The sequence below is a fragment of the Halictus rubicundus genome, chromosome 1, assembly GCF_050948215.1.
Source record: "Halictus rubicundus isolate RS-2024b chromosome 1, iyHalRubi1_principal, whole genome shotgun sequence".
NCBI classification, from domain to species: Eukaryota; Metazoa; Arthropoda; class Insecta; order Hymenoptera; family Halictidae; genus Halictus; species Halictus rubicundus.
Window position 1 is genome coordinate 8,241,663 of NC_135149.1, and position 16,435 is coordinate 8,258,097.

At 43.0% G+C, this 16,435-nt stretch overlaps 1 protein-coding gene across 1 annotated transcript; it reads left to right on the forward strand.

The window, feature by feature from the left end:
• Window positions 1-422: 422 nt before the first annotated feature.
• Hry (bHLH transcriptional repressor hairy) lies at window positions 423-3,417 on the forward strand. The gene is made up of 3 exons (XM_076786557.1): window positions 423-1,048; window positions 1,424-1,519; window positions 1,697-3,417. The coding sequence occupies exons 1-3, from the start codon at window positions 896-898 to the stop codon at window positions 2,522-2,524; spliced, it is 1,077 nt and encodes a 358-aa protein (XP_076642672.1). The 5' UTR covers window positions 423-895; the 3' UTR covers window positions 2,525-3,417.
• Window positions 3,418-16,435: the final 13,018 nt, after the last annotated feature.

Below are 16,435 nucleotides of genomic sequence, written 5' to 3' on the forward strand. Positions count from 1 at the left end.
AGGGTTTGGGTGGTTCCCGGTGCATCGCCGCGGATGGGAATTTTTTGACGATGCGACTCTCGATGAATCTTGCGTCATAATCAAAAGAGATGATAAAGAGTTCCGTGCGGAGGAGTAGGAAATACGTGAGGGTTGACTTTGAGTAGAGTATTGATGTTAAAGTCGGGGAATTCAGGAGGTTCCCGATGGGTAACACCCGCGGCCGCGTCGGGTGCATCGTCGTCAAAGGGGATTTTTCGAAGAAATGACTCGATGACAGTGCTGAAAAATCCGATCGATCGGAGGTTCGGGGTACGCGTGGTGGGGGTCCGCGCGAGGCAACCGGCCACGGTCGCCGGTACAGGACCTTTTGGAGGGGGAGTTCCTGTACCGGAGGTGGGGGCTCTTAAAGGCAACCGGGTGCCGTCCGACCGTCGGAATTCGGGTAGAGGAGGGAAGCCCAGGTTAAACCGTCACGCGCTATCCCCTCCAGCCTAACCGTCGACGCTTTCCCCCACCGCTTTCGTGGCAGCGCCTCCACCGGGCATTCCATCGGGTGGCACGCTTCGACGAGACGACAGAAGACGTTCGTCGTTCGTTCGGTCAGTCGTGCTCTGACGCCTGTACCGAGTGGTCGGATTTCAGTGAGTTCAGTCAGCGAGGCCTAGCTAAGGGACACCGGACGATCACGTCGCGTGTCCTCTTACTAAGTTCTCGGCACGAAAGATAAACTATCCCACGTTCTCAGTCCGGCCAGCCACCTCTTCTTTGGATTACGCTGTTGTGGCCCTCGGCCGTAGACACCCCTCAGTGCTACGGTCAATCAATTGGATTACCAGTGCAGTGCAGCGGCAAATTGTTCGCGCAATTTGTCGTGAAACCCGTCGACACTTTGTAGACATATTTGTGATACGAGATGGTGACCGGGGTGGGTGCCACGATGCCGACCGGCGGTGTCACCGTCGGCGCTACGCCGCCGGCGCAACACGTGCCCCAGGAGGCTGGACAGCCCCCTGCGCAAACCACCACCACCACCACAACCACCAGAAGATCTGGCGAAAACCGACGGGTTAGTGTCATTCGAGGATACTTGAAACTTTCCGATAATTTTCCAATCCTATCAAAAATCACAGAAGGGTCGAAATCGCGTATCCTCTAGAATCCTTGCTCCAAAAGTGTCCTCTTCAAAAGGGTGTCGATTCAAAATTATTCGATCAGTCAGGGGTTGTAGTAGAACTGTCGATGGAGAAGTCCAGACTGGTTTTCTTTTCCTTTTTCCTATTTCCGTTTGTCCTTTTTCCATTGAATCGGGACAACAGAACGGAATACTGTTCAGTCCTGTTGTCTCTTCCAAGACCGCTCGTAACGTTCCCGACGAAAGAAACCCGAATTGGAATATAGTCGAACAAGGTGTCTGACCTGGCAATTCTTTTTTCTGTTACAGAGTAATAAACCGATTATGGAGAAGCGGCGGCGAGCCCGCATCAACAACTGCCTCAACGACCTGAAGACTCTCATCCTGGACGCCATGAAAAAAGACGTAAGTATCTTCACATTCTTCCCAGTCCCAACGCCGAAGATGTCACAATCGAGACTTTGCTATAATCAAACAGTGTCCGTTCTACGAGCGGTTCGCGCTCACGGCACTTCTCCCCGTGAATCACTGCCAATGCATCCCGAGCAGCTTGCATAATCGTTCGGTTCTTTTTGATTGCAGCCAGCGAGACACTCGAAGCTGGAGAAGGCGGACATCCTGGAGATGACTGTGAAGCATCTGGAGACGCTTCAGCGTCAACAGGTTGCCCTGGCGGCGGCAACCGACCCGAACGTCTTGAACAAATTCCGGGCTGGTTTCACGGAATGCGCTGGCGAGGTTGGCAGGTTTCCCGGTCTGGACGCATCGGTGAAGAGGCGTTTGATGGCCCACTTGGCCTCCTGCCTCGGACCAGTGGAAGCTAGCAACGCCAACGCGCAGACCGCGACCCAACAGCCCGTGCAGCCGGCGCCACCGACCACGCAGCTCCAGGTTCACATCCTGCCCCAGGTGGACGCGACGCCGAGGATCCAGGTCCAACAGTCGAACGGGATCTTCTTCACGAACGCGAACGGCACCGGACTTCAGCTGGTTCCCACCAGGCTCCCGAACGGAGACATTGCTCTGGTCCTGCCAGCAGGAGCTAAGGCAACTCCGGTGACCTCCCCGGCGTCTTCGCCGGCTCCAACCTCGCCTCTGCCGACTCTGATCCCGATTCCTCAGAGAACGGCGAGCACGGCGTCAGCATCCTCTTCGACGTCCTCGGCCAGCTCGACATCCACGTCCGCGGCGAGTCCGGTCGCTTTCGAAGCACCACCTGCGAACTTCCGCGAACAATCGGCTGCGTTCAACACCGGCAACAGCCACAGGGACGTCGCGACGTCTCCGGCCAACGGGTACACCAGCGACCCCGAGTTCGACCCCCGTGTCTACAGCCCACCTCTCCAAAAACCTCTCGCCCTCGTCATGAGGAAGAGCGTGGTCGAGGACAAACCGTGGCGGCCGTGGTAAAGATCGTGAAACGCGGGTGTGTAAGAGAGACAGTCTCGAGTGATATATTGTACATGTTTCTGACTGAAGACACGTGGATCGGTCGTTCAGCACCGTGAGAATTTACGGACACGGATATTGTTCCTTATCGTATTTAGGATCGTTTTAGGGCGGAGTGTGTCCTGCGAGCTAGGACACCCTCGAGAACCGTGAGTTTTTCGAGTACCCCGAGTGTGTACACGTCGGCCAGTAGCCTATGAGGCAGTGCCTTATACAGTGCCTTGTACATAGTTCTATCGTGCGTTGAAAAAAGTCGGTCGTGTCGGCGGAAGAATGTAAAAAATCGAGAGAGAGAAATCACGCGCGTCCGATCGTGTCGGACATCACCCCCTTTCGTTCGTTTCTTCCATCTCTTCTTCGTTCGTTAGACGTTCCGTTGGATTCCGAGCGCGTTCATCGTACCGAGTTTTGCATTCTTTCCGTAATTTCGTCGTCTGTACATACAATGTGTTTAGAAGGATATCGTATTTTAAGTGCCTTACGCAACAAGAATCACCGAGGTCTTCCATTCTGTTTCTTGTATGTAGAGAAAATACGCCGAGCGAGTGTTATGTATTTGCAAAAAGTACGAGGAACTAGTTTCTTCTTTCTCTTATTTTCATTCATTTTGTAACTAACGCGGATCTTTAGTTCGTAGGAATTAGTTAAGTGTGCGGACGTGTGAGTGCGGACAAAAAGTGTATGTGTGCGTATGTGTGTGTGGATGAGAGAGTATGCGAACAGTTGTCCTATTTATATTTATATGAGTGCAGAGAAATTAAATTTATAATTCCTCTCTATTGTGAGAATAGAAAAGATCGACGCTTATCACTGCAAGAGCATCAAATAAATATTGATCTCTTTCTTCAAACTTATATCTGGCATTATTCTTTGCGAGAAACACCTGTCCTGTCCGACTCTGTCGGACCCTACCAACTTGATCTTACTAAAATCATACTGAAACATCTTAAATCGTTTTATAATATACGTTCGTTTCTATCTTTTGGTGTAAAAGTCGAGCAAAATTCTGTTTCACCGTCAACTTCTATTTAAAAATGAAAATCAAGTTTCACTTTCAGTTGACGTAAATTCTAAGTCTCAAACGAGTGTTTCATAGTAGCTCATGGTAGTATTCTCTTGATGTCTTCTGCAAAATTAGCTCTTCACAATCGACAGTATTTCCAAAATTACTTTCTGCTCATATGGAATTACGTTCTTCAGGTTGAAAAATCATTTATTTTATTCTTCTAGATACACAGTAAAAGGTTTGAGTTGTGTTCCAAGAACGTATTTCTTCAATATTACATTATAAATGAAACGTAGTTGGTCATTTCGAAGTTTAAAGCAAAACCGTGTAATTATCTTCTAGAATCCTACTACGATAACTTCAACCTAGGAAAAAGTTGTGTTCTAAGCAATATTTTTTAAGCCTTGTGGAACGACGCCCAATTTTCTTTTTGTGCAATCAAGTCATCTAGTACAGTAGAAGCGACTATAATATTTTCATGAATTAGACCTATTCATATATTGCGCATATATCCTGAACCTGAAGAAAGTAAGAAGTAATGCATTAAAATGTTTCATGTTTAATAATCTGTCGTTGTATATTAAATTTTAGGACATTTTTTAGAGTCACTATTACTTACAAGTAATAGTGTAACTTTTTTAGAGTCTAAAGCAAAAATAGATGCAATATAATCTAGGACCTTTCAAAGAGTATTTGCTGAAGGCTCAGATTCAGTACCTAAAAACGAATATGCAAGATAGCCTTAGATTCTATGACTCGGTATAGAGGCAAGACTGTCATTTCCCATAGTTGGAAGGCCTTCTAAACGGGCCGGAGGCCCCGTCCGCGCCGCTGCAGTTCAGATTGCAGACTGAGCGAAGGTGCAGCTCGACCTGCAGCGAGGTGCTGCCACCTGACGGCGATTCCGGAAGGTTCTCTTGCCTCGAACCGGTCCCCAGTCGCCTTCCCTGGCCCTGGCTCCCAGCGAGCGGCCCAAAATCAATCCCCACTCCTGCCTGGGCCAACGCGAACGCTGTCAAGAGTCTGCTGCCGCCTGGTGGACGATCCCCGAACACTCCACGGCCCACGTAATCCTCAAATTCGGGACCCTTTTCAATTTCCAGAGGTAATACCACTGGTCACGGATCATTTAGCTAATACTAATCGACAGCTTTAAGGTCGGGCAAAACTCGCGGAGCTTTGTAAGCCTGGTGTTAGATTACAAAGTTATCAGCAGACACGGGGCATCTAATCTCTCGAGTCTAGCCTCCATGGGAGCAGCGATAAACAATTATCGCGAGCAACTTTCGCTGGTAATCACGCGTGAGTAATTTTCCAGGCACCGGCTTCCGGTTCGGGAAATCAGCGGAACTCGGTGGAAATCCCGAGAATCGCGAGGGCTCGCGGCGTCGGCCACGAGGTGTCGAATGTGTTGCAACGGTGGTTCATAGAATTGCTAACTACTGTGCGTCACTGCAGTGAAAGTGAACCGCGAAATTTCCGCCCTTTCGATTTTCGGGATCGAGTCTTAACAGGATGCAGTGCCGTTGAAATGACAAGGAAGTTGATTCACTCGTTTATTGGAATTGAAAGTCTCATTCCTTGCGAACTATTGAAACGAATATTAAACTGTTCGAATATTTAAGGAAGTTATATCACACCTTCATTCATATGTGTCAACACAAAGTCACATTGAGTGATCGTTCAACTCAGAAATGTTTGACTCAAAAAATTGCCTGAACTTTTTTTGAAAAGTATTTTTTAACACACAGTTGAAATTTCAAGTAGACCAATCCAACGTTATAATCGTGTTAACCATCTGCGAATGAAGTTGCTTTGGAAGAATCGTGTTTAACGTTTTCAGTAAATATTTATATCAATCTCCGCGATGCGTTATTGTCTCATACGTTGTATTTATGCAAAGTGGCTCTGAAATCATGGCACGAGCCGGCTGGAGGTGATTCAGCGTATAAAAATGAGCCGAGGAGAATATTTGATAGGAATCGGCTGTCGTGTCTGTGCATGACCTACCAATTCTACTTGCTGAAAATTCTGGTGTTCCGAACGTTAACTAATGGCGCTGGTTTTATTGTAATCCAAAAATTGTACAACGCCTACTGACTCAAGTCAGTCTACTGACTGAGTTCAAGGATCTTTCCTGTGATGTGTCGATTGTCATTGCGTGGAGTACGGCTGGTCTGTTATCCCCTTTCGAAAGAAGACACTTTACTTTCAGCCGTATCCAAGTCCGTAACGAATTCTTAGTGGCAAGCATGTCAATATATAACTAAAAAATGGCAGTGTCCTACTCGATCGCAGCGCAAACTTAGACACGATGTCTAGACAATTCCATACACTTGGAGACGTCAGACGAAAAATATGTTATTCACCACTACAAATTGTTATTCTAAATATGTTATTCTACAAATATGTAGAATCACCACCCGGTCGCTGGTACTATGATTTCGAAAACACTCGGTATGACTACCGAGCCAAAAACTTAATTTCGTACTTTAGATATAAAATTTCTATGTTTTCTATTATTGTTTAAAGTACACAGAAAATTGATTTTTAAAATATATTGGGTCGGATTCTCTGTTTGCTCCGGAATAGTATTCATGAATTATGAAACTGAAAATTTTCGAAACTTACAGTAATGCTCAGTAGAGCTTATAGTAAATGTCGAAGCTTATAGTAAATATTAATAAGTACGTCGATATAGATGCACTTGTGCGTATTCTTTTCATAACTGTGTGTCAACTTCAGAGTTTTTCTGGGCAATAATAAACGAATAATGTACAGATTATTTGGCATGAGAACCCACAGTCTACTTATACATTGATATTTCGTTTATCCAATATAATTATTTTTACATTATGTACAATATGCATATACAATGTATGAATGAACTGTTAGGGTCGCTTTTGCATGGAAAAAGTAAATTTTTGACACACTGACTTCCACACGAGTGCATATAAAAGTCACATAAAATCATACGAAAATGAAGAACAAACGAAAATTTATTACAACAATCACTTTTGGTAAGGCCTTTGCACCTGGTAGACTCCAATCAATGTTGGTTTACTGAAACAACTGTTTTTCAATTTAATAAGAGAATTGTGTCACTCATATATGACCGACGTGGCGGTCAAAGTGTTCAATAAATACCTTGTTTATTATTGGTCTGCGGATTTGATGCATTTAGATGAAAAATGTGCTGAACTGCAAAACAGTGAAAATATTCTGAGAATTTAACTGTTGTCTTATTTTCGACTTACAAAAATGATTAAGAAAATAAATAAATTGTAAACGCAGCTCGACTATTTTGCAGTCAATATAGACAATTTTTATTTTGCATCCGTAGTCTACTCACTATTCTTTTATGGGGTATCGATGCGTGCGAATTGCGAACAGAGTGTTTACTCTATATATGTCGCAAATGCCTAGACGATAAAAGTCGCAGAACTATCCCCACTGCCGCGGGCTATACCCAGTGAGGGGTCATGAACCGAGGCCTTTAGAGCTTCGCTTTCCTTTTCTACGTTCGGCGGGGATCAAAGACGATACATGGCGGTTCTCCTCGCCGATATATGTCTCTGGCTAGATTCGTGTTTTGGACATATATCGAGTAAAGACTGTACATTACAGTTAAAAAGCATGGTTATCACACGGCAACACTAATAATTAGATTCCCAACTACAGTGAATTCTCGATATATGTCAACAACACGTAGACCCTCACGAGGGGTAGACCGCTACATACCGCCGTAGTGGGGATAATTTCGCGACGTTTATCATCCAGGCCTTAGCGACATATATAGAGAAATCACTGCACATCTATCAAGGTGATCGGCTTTCTCTTCTGAGTTAGCTCTCCCGTAACTGTATCGCTGCAGCGCAGAATCTCAAAACTCGAATGCCGAAGACACAACAGTCTCGGCGCTCTGCTGACTCTCCGCAGACGTATCCAGCAAAAACCGCGTAGCATTACCATAATGTCCGCCTCCTCGGGCGGCTGTCAGTGGTGACGGTACAATTTGTGGCGAAGTGGCGTTGGAACACGCGAAACACGCAGAATGACAACTCGCGCGGCTCGCTATCATCTCCGATCGTGAACTGGGAGGGGGGGGAGGGGAGCTTGAGTCATCTCCGGTCGCTTCATCTTCCAGGAACTCGTGGCCCGAGCGCCGTGCAATTTACAAGGATGGAACTCGACCGATCGATTCCACGATTCGATGACCTTTCCGACCCCGCGTTATCTGTCTGGGTAGCCTTCCGATTCCTCAGGTGCGCGAGCGTGAACGTGCACGGGCACCGGGTTGCATAAGTGTCGGTGCTGCTGCTGGTTATCTGCCGCCGCGGCGCGTCGCGAGTCGGTTATCTTTTGTTACGTAAAGTCCCCAGCCGACAAACAGGTCTCACGAGATACCGAGGTCTGGCACTCAAGATTCTTCTCTCTAACCTCTCACGTACGGATTTCCATAACGACAATCCCGGACGGACGTTTCTTCGTGTCGAAACGCACCCATAATTACCCTATCGTCCCCGGCGCGGCGCGGCGAACCGGTCGTTCTCTTTTTCCGTCGTCGTCTCTTTTTATCTATCAGGCCTCGACCCGGGGCCGGCCGGTTCTAATGGTCGTTAGGATGATAATCGACGCGCATAATTTAGTGGGTAATTTAATTAAATCGCGCGCTTTTTCGCGATCCAGCCCCGGCTCGACCGTGAATCTCCATATCGCGCGAAAAAATTCGCTCTTCCTCCCCGTTTCCGAGTGGTTTCTTCTCCCTTCGTTCCTCCGCTCTTTTGTTCGAAGGATCGGCCGTCCGACAACGACGGACCGCTTCTGAAATTTTTCGAGCACGTTCATTCGAGGCACGTTTCCCCGTGTCTTTCGAACGAAAAAACATCGCTAAACGGGAACCTCGGTCTCGAAATGGTAGGCCACGATCCCTCGGGCCCGGTTCCAGTGATAATTAGTATGCAAATTCCGGAATTTCGAGTGTTATGTCGGCCTCGGTTCTTTTATATGTTAATTGGACCGAGTTTGTTCGATCGACCGTGAACGGACAAAGTATAGAACGAAAGTGTCCGGCGATGGTCTGTTGAAAGTCACGCTCTTGGGTTGCGTTTGTTCGCTGTGAGCGTGCGGTTGCAAAAGCTAGTGTTTAACACTAAACCTACCAAGCACAAAACATATAAAAGTGAAACGTCTTTAGGAGAGAGAAGATTGAATTTACTTAAACTTTGTACTATTTTCATTATAACATGTGCTTAAATAAACAAGTCAATTCAGTAATTTCCTATGAAAGTAGCTGTGGTAGATTTAGTGTTAATAAACTAGACTTGTCTTCTTCGTTTCTGTGATTGTGGGTTGGACGTGTAGGTAATAGGAGAGGTGTGCTACTTTGTTTTGTCAATCTGTAGACTGTTTAGACAGAAATATTTTATAATGATGACATATAATACATAATATTATACGATCTATAATTTTTCACTTAATTTAATTATTCGTAAAATCAATAGCCGCAATGCATAAGTAAAAAGATCAATTTGTTTGGAATTTTAACTTAAATGTTGTCTTGCTACAGGCTTCCGATATCGGACCGTATTTTTCATTGTAACAGCGTGCTGATGTGAACATATATTTTGAAAACTTCTTGGGCGATCCTATTGTATTTTCGCTAAGATTGTACACTTGCTATTTTTTACTGCGATAGTCGCTTTGTATGTATTAGACGACAAACAAGAATAAATTGTTCATAACTTTATTGATTGAAATTGATGAGAAATTGCTAGCGAAGAGAAGAACGAAACGTATTTTTCCAATGGAAATTGAAAAACGAAAGACGAAGTCTTGAACAGTCGTAATTCCAAATGGACACGGATCATTTTTCTTATCTAGCATTATTTACTAGTAAGCAGCGTATGTTTACGCGCTTGCGACACGCGACAGTGATGCATACAAGAGTGTAGCACTAGATACACGCAAGTTGACGAACACAACAAAGGCCTTATTAAAAGCTTTAAATTAATCCCTTGCAGTCGGAGCTATACTAATGCCAAAATCAGACATTCTTTTCGATCTAGAATATTTCTATTCGAAGTATGTTAGTAAGTGTATAAGTACAGTGTCTACGCGATAAATGTCCCAGTATATAGCTGATAATTGTCCGAGACCTCGGTCGCTGAGGAGTATAACATTGCAATTACAGTGGTGTGGGACCACTACTAATCCAATAACAAAACTTCTTTTTTTTCATTATTTTTTTATGGGAGTTTCACTAACATATTCGTGGCATTTTTGTAATAAAAATTATACTAATGAACGATGAAAGTTTCGGACGCAAAGAAGGACACCGTCTACAGCGTCACATTTGGTATAATTTTAAAAGTCCCATAAAAAAATAATGAAAAATATAGAAGTTTTGATATTGGATTGGTCTCATACGGATATACCCGACCCGTATTATGTTTACACTCCTTGGCGACCAAGGCCCTCGAGCTTCGCTATCCTGTTTTACGTTCGGTAGTGGATCAAAGGCCAAGGGTGAATCAAGGGCATTTCCTGGCCGATAAATGTCTCTGGCCGTGTTTTTGACGTTTATCGAGTAGACACATACTACAAATAAATCTATTTGATGGATATGAAAGTGATATAATACCTCTTACGATACATAAATAGTAATTTATGAAATAAAAACAAAATTTAATAATGTAAACAATACTTTGAATAATGCTATTACAAATTTTAGTTGCACCTCAGAGTCGCCACTCGAGTGCTATGGGCATGGCTATCCAGGTTTCTTTCTCGCGAGACATGATAAGAAACCGCAAATTTGCATAAACATCCGCAATCGCCAACAAGGTCCCCTTCATCTCCGTGAAAGTTTACAATTGTCTGGACTTTGCCCAGGTTTTTACACGGATGCTTGCACGTGGCGCTGAAGGAAGAAGGAAGGAAGATTCAGATTTGAATAAAAGAGAAAGAACAAGATGACAACTAACGAAGGTGTAAAACAAGTAAAAGAACGGTAGCAGGACGTCTGGACCCAGCCGAGACGGTTAAAAAAAAAAAAGGAAAAATAGAACGGGCTTAGTCACGACGATCGGCACAGGATCGTTAATTATTCAGCATCCCGTCGGAGGAGGACGGTGAGAATCCGATTGCACCTCGGCGGCCTCTAGGAATTCCCCTTTTGTCGGCCAATCAGCTGATTCCTAGAACCGCGCGAGAGCTCGCTAGCGACTTGGCTTGTTGTACGGTCGCGGTCGCGTGGTTTCAAGGACAAGGCAAGGTTGACACGCGCCGCCACTCGCGAACAGCAAGTGGGGGGTCTGTCTCGGTCTCGTTCTATCCTGATCTCGTGCTCTCTTCTTCGGCATCTCTCTATGCCTCGCTGCGTAACCCCCACGCTTCGGACGCTTCGCTCCTCTCGACCCCGCGCGCCGCGTCTCGCCTTGCCTCGCTGCGAGCCGAGTCGCGACTGGTGACTCGCCTCGGCAGCTCCTCTGCAACCTTTTACTGATAAATGCTATCCGGCGACGCTGCGCAGCTGATCGGCACCCACGGAAACACTGCCGGAAGCTTCTGTTCTCGACGTTTGTGCGTCGTCTGAAATACTGATAGTGATTCATCCGTGTTCGTGAATTTTCGTTCGGGCTACTGTGGTGGTTTCATTTGATAGATGATTGTGGGAAAATACAATTTTGTGCAATTTTGTTGATGATTTTTTATTTAGAATAATGTTTCATCGATTTGGCCTCTTTCACTTAGAAGTGGATCTAGCTTACAATTCTTTATGCTCAAGTTTTTCCATACTTTTTATAGTACTGCGTGTGTACACCATACACACTCGAATGAAGTAACATTTCTCTTATCATACTCTATTTAAATAGGTCTAATTCGAACGCTAACTTTCGTATTTCGTGTTGCCTCTTTTTCCTTTCTAGCTGTCTTAATACTAGGTTTACAGATCAGTAAGAGATTGACCATTTTACATTACTTTGTAATAATATCTAGAATGTGTCTATCCAAAGTTTCAACATATTTTTTTATAATATGTATCCAAAGAAATCAATTTGTTCAATAATTCCTCCTGGATGCATGCTTACAATCTCAATAATTGTAAATAAACAATATTATAACACGTCATTTTGACGTGTTCCGCAAAGCTAGTGTTAACTAGGTATCTACCTCTTCACAAATTTATAATCAATTCATAGCATCAACAAACTGTCTTCTGAAGTACATTTTCAATGAACCACTTAAATTGATAGGGAATTGTGAGGAACAAAATTGAAAATATCTTTGGAGTGCAAAGGATTGGACTTGCTATAAAATTATGAATTTTGAACACACAACATTTTTATAGCTAAGTAAATTATTATGGATTTAAGGACTAAAGTCTCCTCTTCATAATGAGATCACAAATTTTAATGTACGATCTTTTATAGTTGTTTTATTACTTAAATACATGTTTAAACATGTTCAAGTTCATTTATGAGACTTGCAACCGAGTGAAACAGATTTGATTAAACAACATTCATGTAACATAACGCAATCCTTTTCTTTATCTTCGAGAAACATTCGTTGAGGTTATCATTCTTGCTTAATTCTGTTTTTTGTGAATTATTATGTGAAAACGTGGAGTATAATCATTAGCAGATTAGTAAGAATAAAATAAGATGAAGGATAAATTTTGTAATGTTCATATTTTATTCAGTGTAGTACTTATTAATCCTAAAGAGCATAAAGTTACAATAGAATAATTTTAAACCCAATAGCCCTTCTGAACTTCAAACTTTTGATATCTATGATTAGTAGATAACGATTTTCATTAATATTACGTAATTTTATAATAATTTGTACTGTAATAAGCTAATAATACTCGTAATTCTGCATTGATAAAATTGTAATAACCACAGAAGTCGAAGGCATGCTCTTTACGCGTCAGTCTGCGCGTTCGCTAATAGTCTGATCACCGCTGTCCTATTCTACTTAAACTCAAGCTTCACTGTTGCCGCGTAGATTTCAAGGTGTACGCGAATAAAAATGAATTATGCGCATTTCAAGTAAACTAATAATTGAGATAATTCATTCGCTTACTAAATAACGATTAAAACGGCACATTATGTAATTATGAACAATGAAAAATTAAGAAAATCCTATCTACAGTTAGTGTATGCAATAAAAATGATGTAAACTAATGAGAATAAATATGAAGTGTTTCTAACACATAGCATATAAACTAAAATATTACATTATTCATTAGCACATTTAATTGAAAATAAATAATTTAAAATATCAATTCATAAAATATTCGACGAAATATAAATAAAATCATATACCATTCACTATATTATTTAACACAACGATGCATCAAATTGAATACTCTAAATTTTAATTAAAAGGCATAGTTGTTTAGCAATCTGTAAAATAAAACAAATATTCATTTTAATAAATCAACAAAAAATAAATACTCAATAAATAAACTACGAGACATTCCAAGGCTAATTTAGATGTTTACCGTCATTTCATACTTATATACAACTGCAATTGCACAATTGCATTTAATATATTAGAAGATACGATGTTTAGGATTGTTGCACAATTACATAATAAAACGTGCATATAATTAACAACGAGGCATTCGCAACGTAATTTAGACGTGCATCCTAGTTGCACAATTACATATTACATATTAAAACATGCATATAATTAACAACGAGCATTCGCAACGTAATTTAGATGTTTATTATCGTTTTATACTTATGCACAACACACTGAAACATACGTCTCGACTTCAATTCTGAAGAAACATTTTCCTTCAGAACGTCTCGTCGCCTCCAATAAACTGTTTACAGGGTTAAAAGCCACGCTAGCTTTTTACCCAGTTACGAGTGTACCTGGCAGAGGAGGCAGAATAATTTCGTATTTAATTCGTACCCCATAAACGTCAAAGGGCCGCGCGCGCAGCCCTCGAGGAACGGGGTCTTGCCGTCGAAGAAGATTAGTCGTTTGTCTCGCGTCTCACGTACACGATCAGCCACGAAGTTTTTTCCGAGGCGCCGTTTATCGTCCTGCCAGTACAGCCCTTCGCCCCTTCGGAACAGATCTCCGATGCGATCGAAGCCCTTCGAATCGCCGAATAAAAGAACACGGGCATTTTCGTGCGTTCCACGTGCCGTAGGAATGGCCCCGGCCGAGTTTCTTTTGGCCGCGTCTTTTGGCCAGCATGATTACCGGTATACCGAATCCGAGGACTCGACCAGCCGTGCGATCGATGGATCACCGCGAGAGCAACGTCCTTTTCGATTTAATGGATTAGAATATGTCTGAACGGAGACGGCAAAAAACAAATTGATTGCACCAGCAATCGGCAATTGCAGCCGGCTGAAAATTTTATTTTACTTTATTTCGGCATTTACCCGTGAAATGCTTGAGGCTTCCGATGAGATTAAGAAACATTTAAATATTGAGGACAAGAATAAAATTTTCGATGCAGGCAAAAAGAAATTGAATTCTTTTTTTTTTTTTGTTTGTTATAGAAAATCTCATGTGATATCTTTTCAACATGACGAAGAGTACAAAAGAAATTCAATGTTTGGGGTTTTTAGCTGTGGTTGCCTGTCTTTGTTTGGACTTTTATTTTCATAAACTGCTTCTATTTCGAGGCCATTTCCAATATTTTCCAAAGCTGACGCTTTCCCCAAGACCCCGGTGGATTGCAACATGGTTTACAGACGATTTTCTCCTACGGATCGAACGAAATCGAATTTTGATCGATGGTAAAGGGCGAGGGCGAGGATTCAGGTTTCACCAGTGACACGGATGGGCACACGGCAATATGTAAATACCGGATTACATAGAGCGAGCAAGGTCTCGGAACCAAGTGTCGGGCAAAAGAGCTTACAAGGAACAATGGTCGATCGTGACTGGCGTAGATCGATAGGATTTGATATATGTACGTCAGACGACGGGCCAGTCTATGTAAATGTAGACAACGTTGTAAGTAAGCTTGATCCGTTCTAAGAATAGCGGAACAATGTGTTCCGCGTTGAATCCGTGAAATCGGTCCATTTCGCCACCGGTTGCAGGACATGGATCTTTCGACATCCTCATACACGTTTCAAAAATATCCTGGCCTGTTCCATTGTGTAATTTTCCACAGAACTATTGTGCTATCAATGTACAGACAATTTCAGTGATTTTTCATTGCAATCTTTTGATTTTTTTATTTGAAATGAGCGGCTCACATGCGAATATGGGGTAATTAGTGTTAACACAGTTTTGTTACATTTCAGTGAGTATTTCATTAGGTGGACCCGAAAGTAAGGCTGTTTCTGCGCATGTCAATATTTTTTATCATTTATCGGCTCATTGTCTACGTCAAAGTCCCGCCAAAGACATTTTAAGGTTAAAGTTATTTGTTTACTTGTAAATAATTAAATCTTAAATTTATTTTTGCAATTTGGGTACATATCCGGAATTGTATGCTTTTTGAGTTTCACAAAGGTAGTGACGCAACAGTTGCTACCAAAAACATACTCGCGCGACATTGCACCATCGAGTTACCGTTTATTCCGATCGCTACAACACTTTCTATGTGACAAAAAATTTTAAAATTTGGATGATATCCAAAATGCCCTCTCCAGATATCTTGCTAAAAAACCAATTGATTTTTATCGTTCAGGCATTGAAAATTTGCACACTAGATGGCAAAAGGTTGTTGATAACGAGGGAAATTAAAAACTTGTTAAAAATGTATTTGTTTGAATTCAATGTGAAAAAACCACGTTACTTTCGGGTCCATCTAATAATTTGAGCGAACATGGTACCACCGAGTATGAGCTTTTTCGCATGCTCGCACCAGTTGCAAAATGAGCGGTTCACACAATGTCCGGCCGTTCAAAAATCGCCTGCGCGATGGCCTTGTGGCCCCTTGTTCCAAGGCGGACCGATGATAATCGCAATGATCGTAACCAGCGGCGCGGCGGCGAACGAGGACGAAGAGGACGATGAAGACGACGTCGCCGTTGCGCGCCTTCACGCTTGCACGCGCCTTCGTGCTCCCCTCCTCCCTCCTCCGCTTCGACTCGCCGCGTGTTATTAACCTAAATTGCCGCTCTCGTGGACGGGTTTCGCACGCCCTTATCGAGGCCCACGCGAACTGCTTCAATGGTTCTACGGGAATTAGAGCGATGATTCGCGGGTTGTAACGAGTCACGTGTGTTGCACAACGTCTGTCCGCCTCGGCGTACGCTCGATGGATAATTAGAGGGAGCAACCGAAATTTCGTGCCGACCGGTCGTCGGCTCCGCAGGTTTTCATCTTGTTGCGCTTGTCTCGGGCAGGTTCGCCGGCGAACCGTTGACACTGATGGCATCAAATTGGTAATATCTTGTAACGGGAATTGGCCATTTTGTTACCCTAACGCAGCTGCTGCTACTCGCTTCATCGCCACGGTCACCGGTTCACACGCAGACGGAAAATTCTTCTTGGACCATCTACGGGGAGTGACTGGTTGTTCTAAGAATTATCGGCTGCTAAATCATGTTCATGATAGAACGTTAAATCGCGGAGTCTCGAAATTCCCATGAACCTTCACCGTGTTATCCAATTCGTATTATTTGTGGAGAGCAGATTTTAATCGATTTTTATTGTCTTCCTACTCTTTGGGTTAATCTTCGTGGTGCTATGTGTAAGCTTTAATAGGCTCACAGGGAGCAGTAAAAACTGTAGGGTGGTTTTACGAGCAATTATGCTGGTGTTAATGAAATACAATTAAAGCCAGACATCATTTTACTGAAATTCAACAGTACCTTTACATCGTGGAAAACAGCTTCTTCGTGTTGAATATTAACTTTCTAATTTCAGAAAGGTTC

Bases quoted from the DNA above. Each gene is read 5' to 3' on its own strand.
- Hry (XM_076786557.1), top strand. From the start codon at position 896: ATGGTGACCGGGGTGGGTGCCACGATGCCGACCGGCGGTGTCACCGTC. The intron at 1,049-1,423 runs GTTAGTGTCATT...TTTCTGTTACAG, and splicing joins GATCTGGCGAAAACCGACGG to AGTAATAAACCGATTATGGA. The intron at 1,520-1,696 runs GTAAGTATCTTC...TTTTGATTGCAG, and splicing joins TGGACGCCATGAAAAAAGAC to CCAGCGAGACACTCGAAGCT.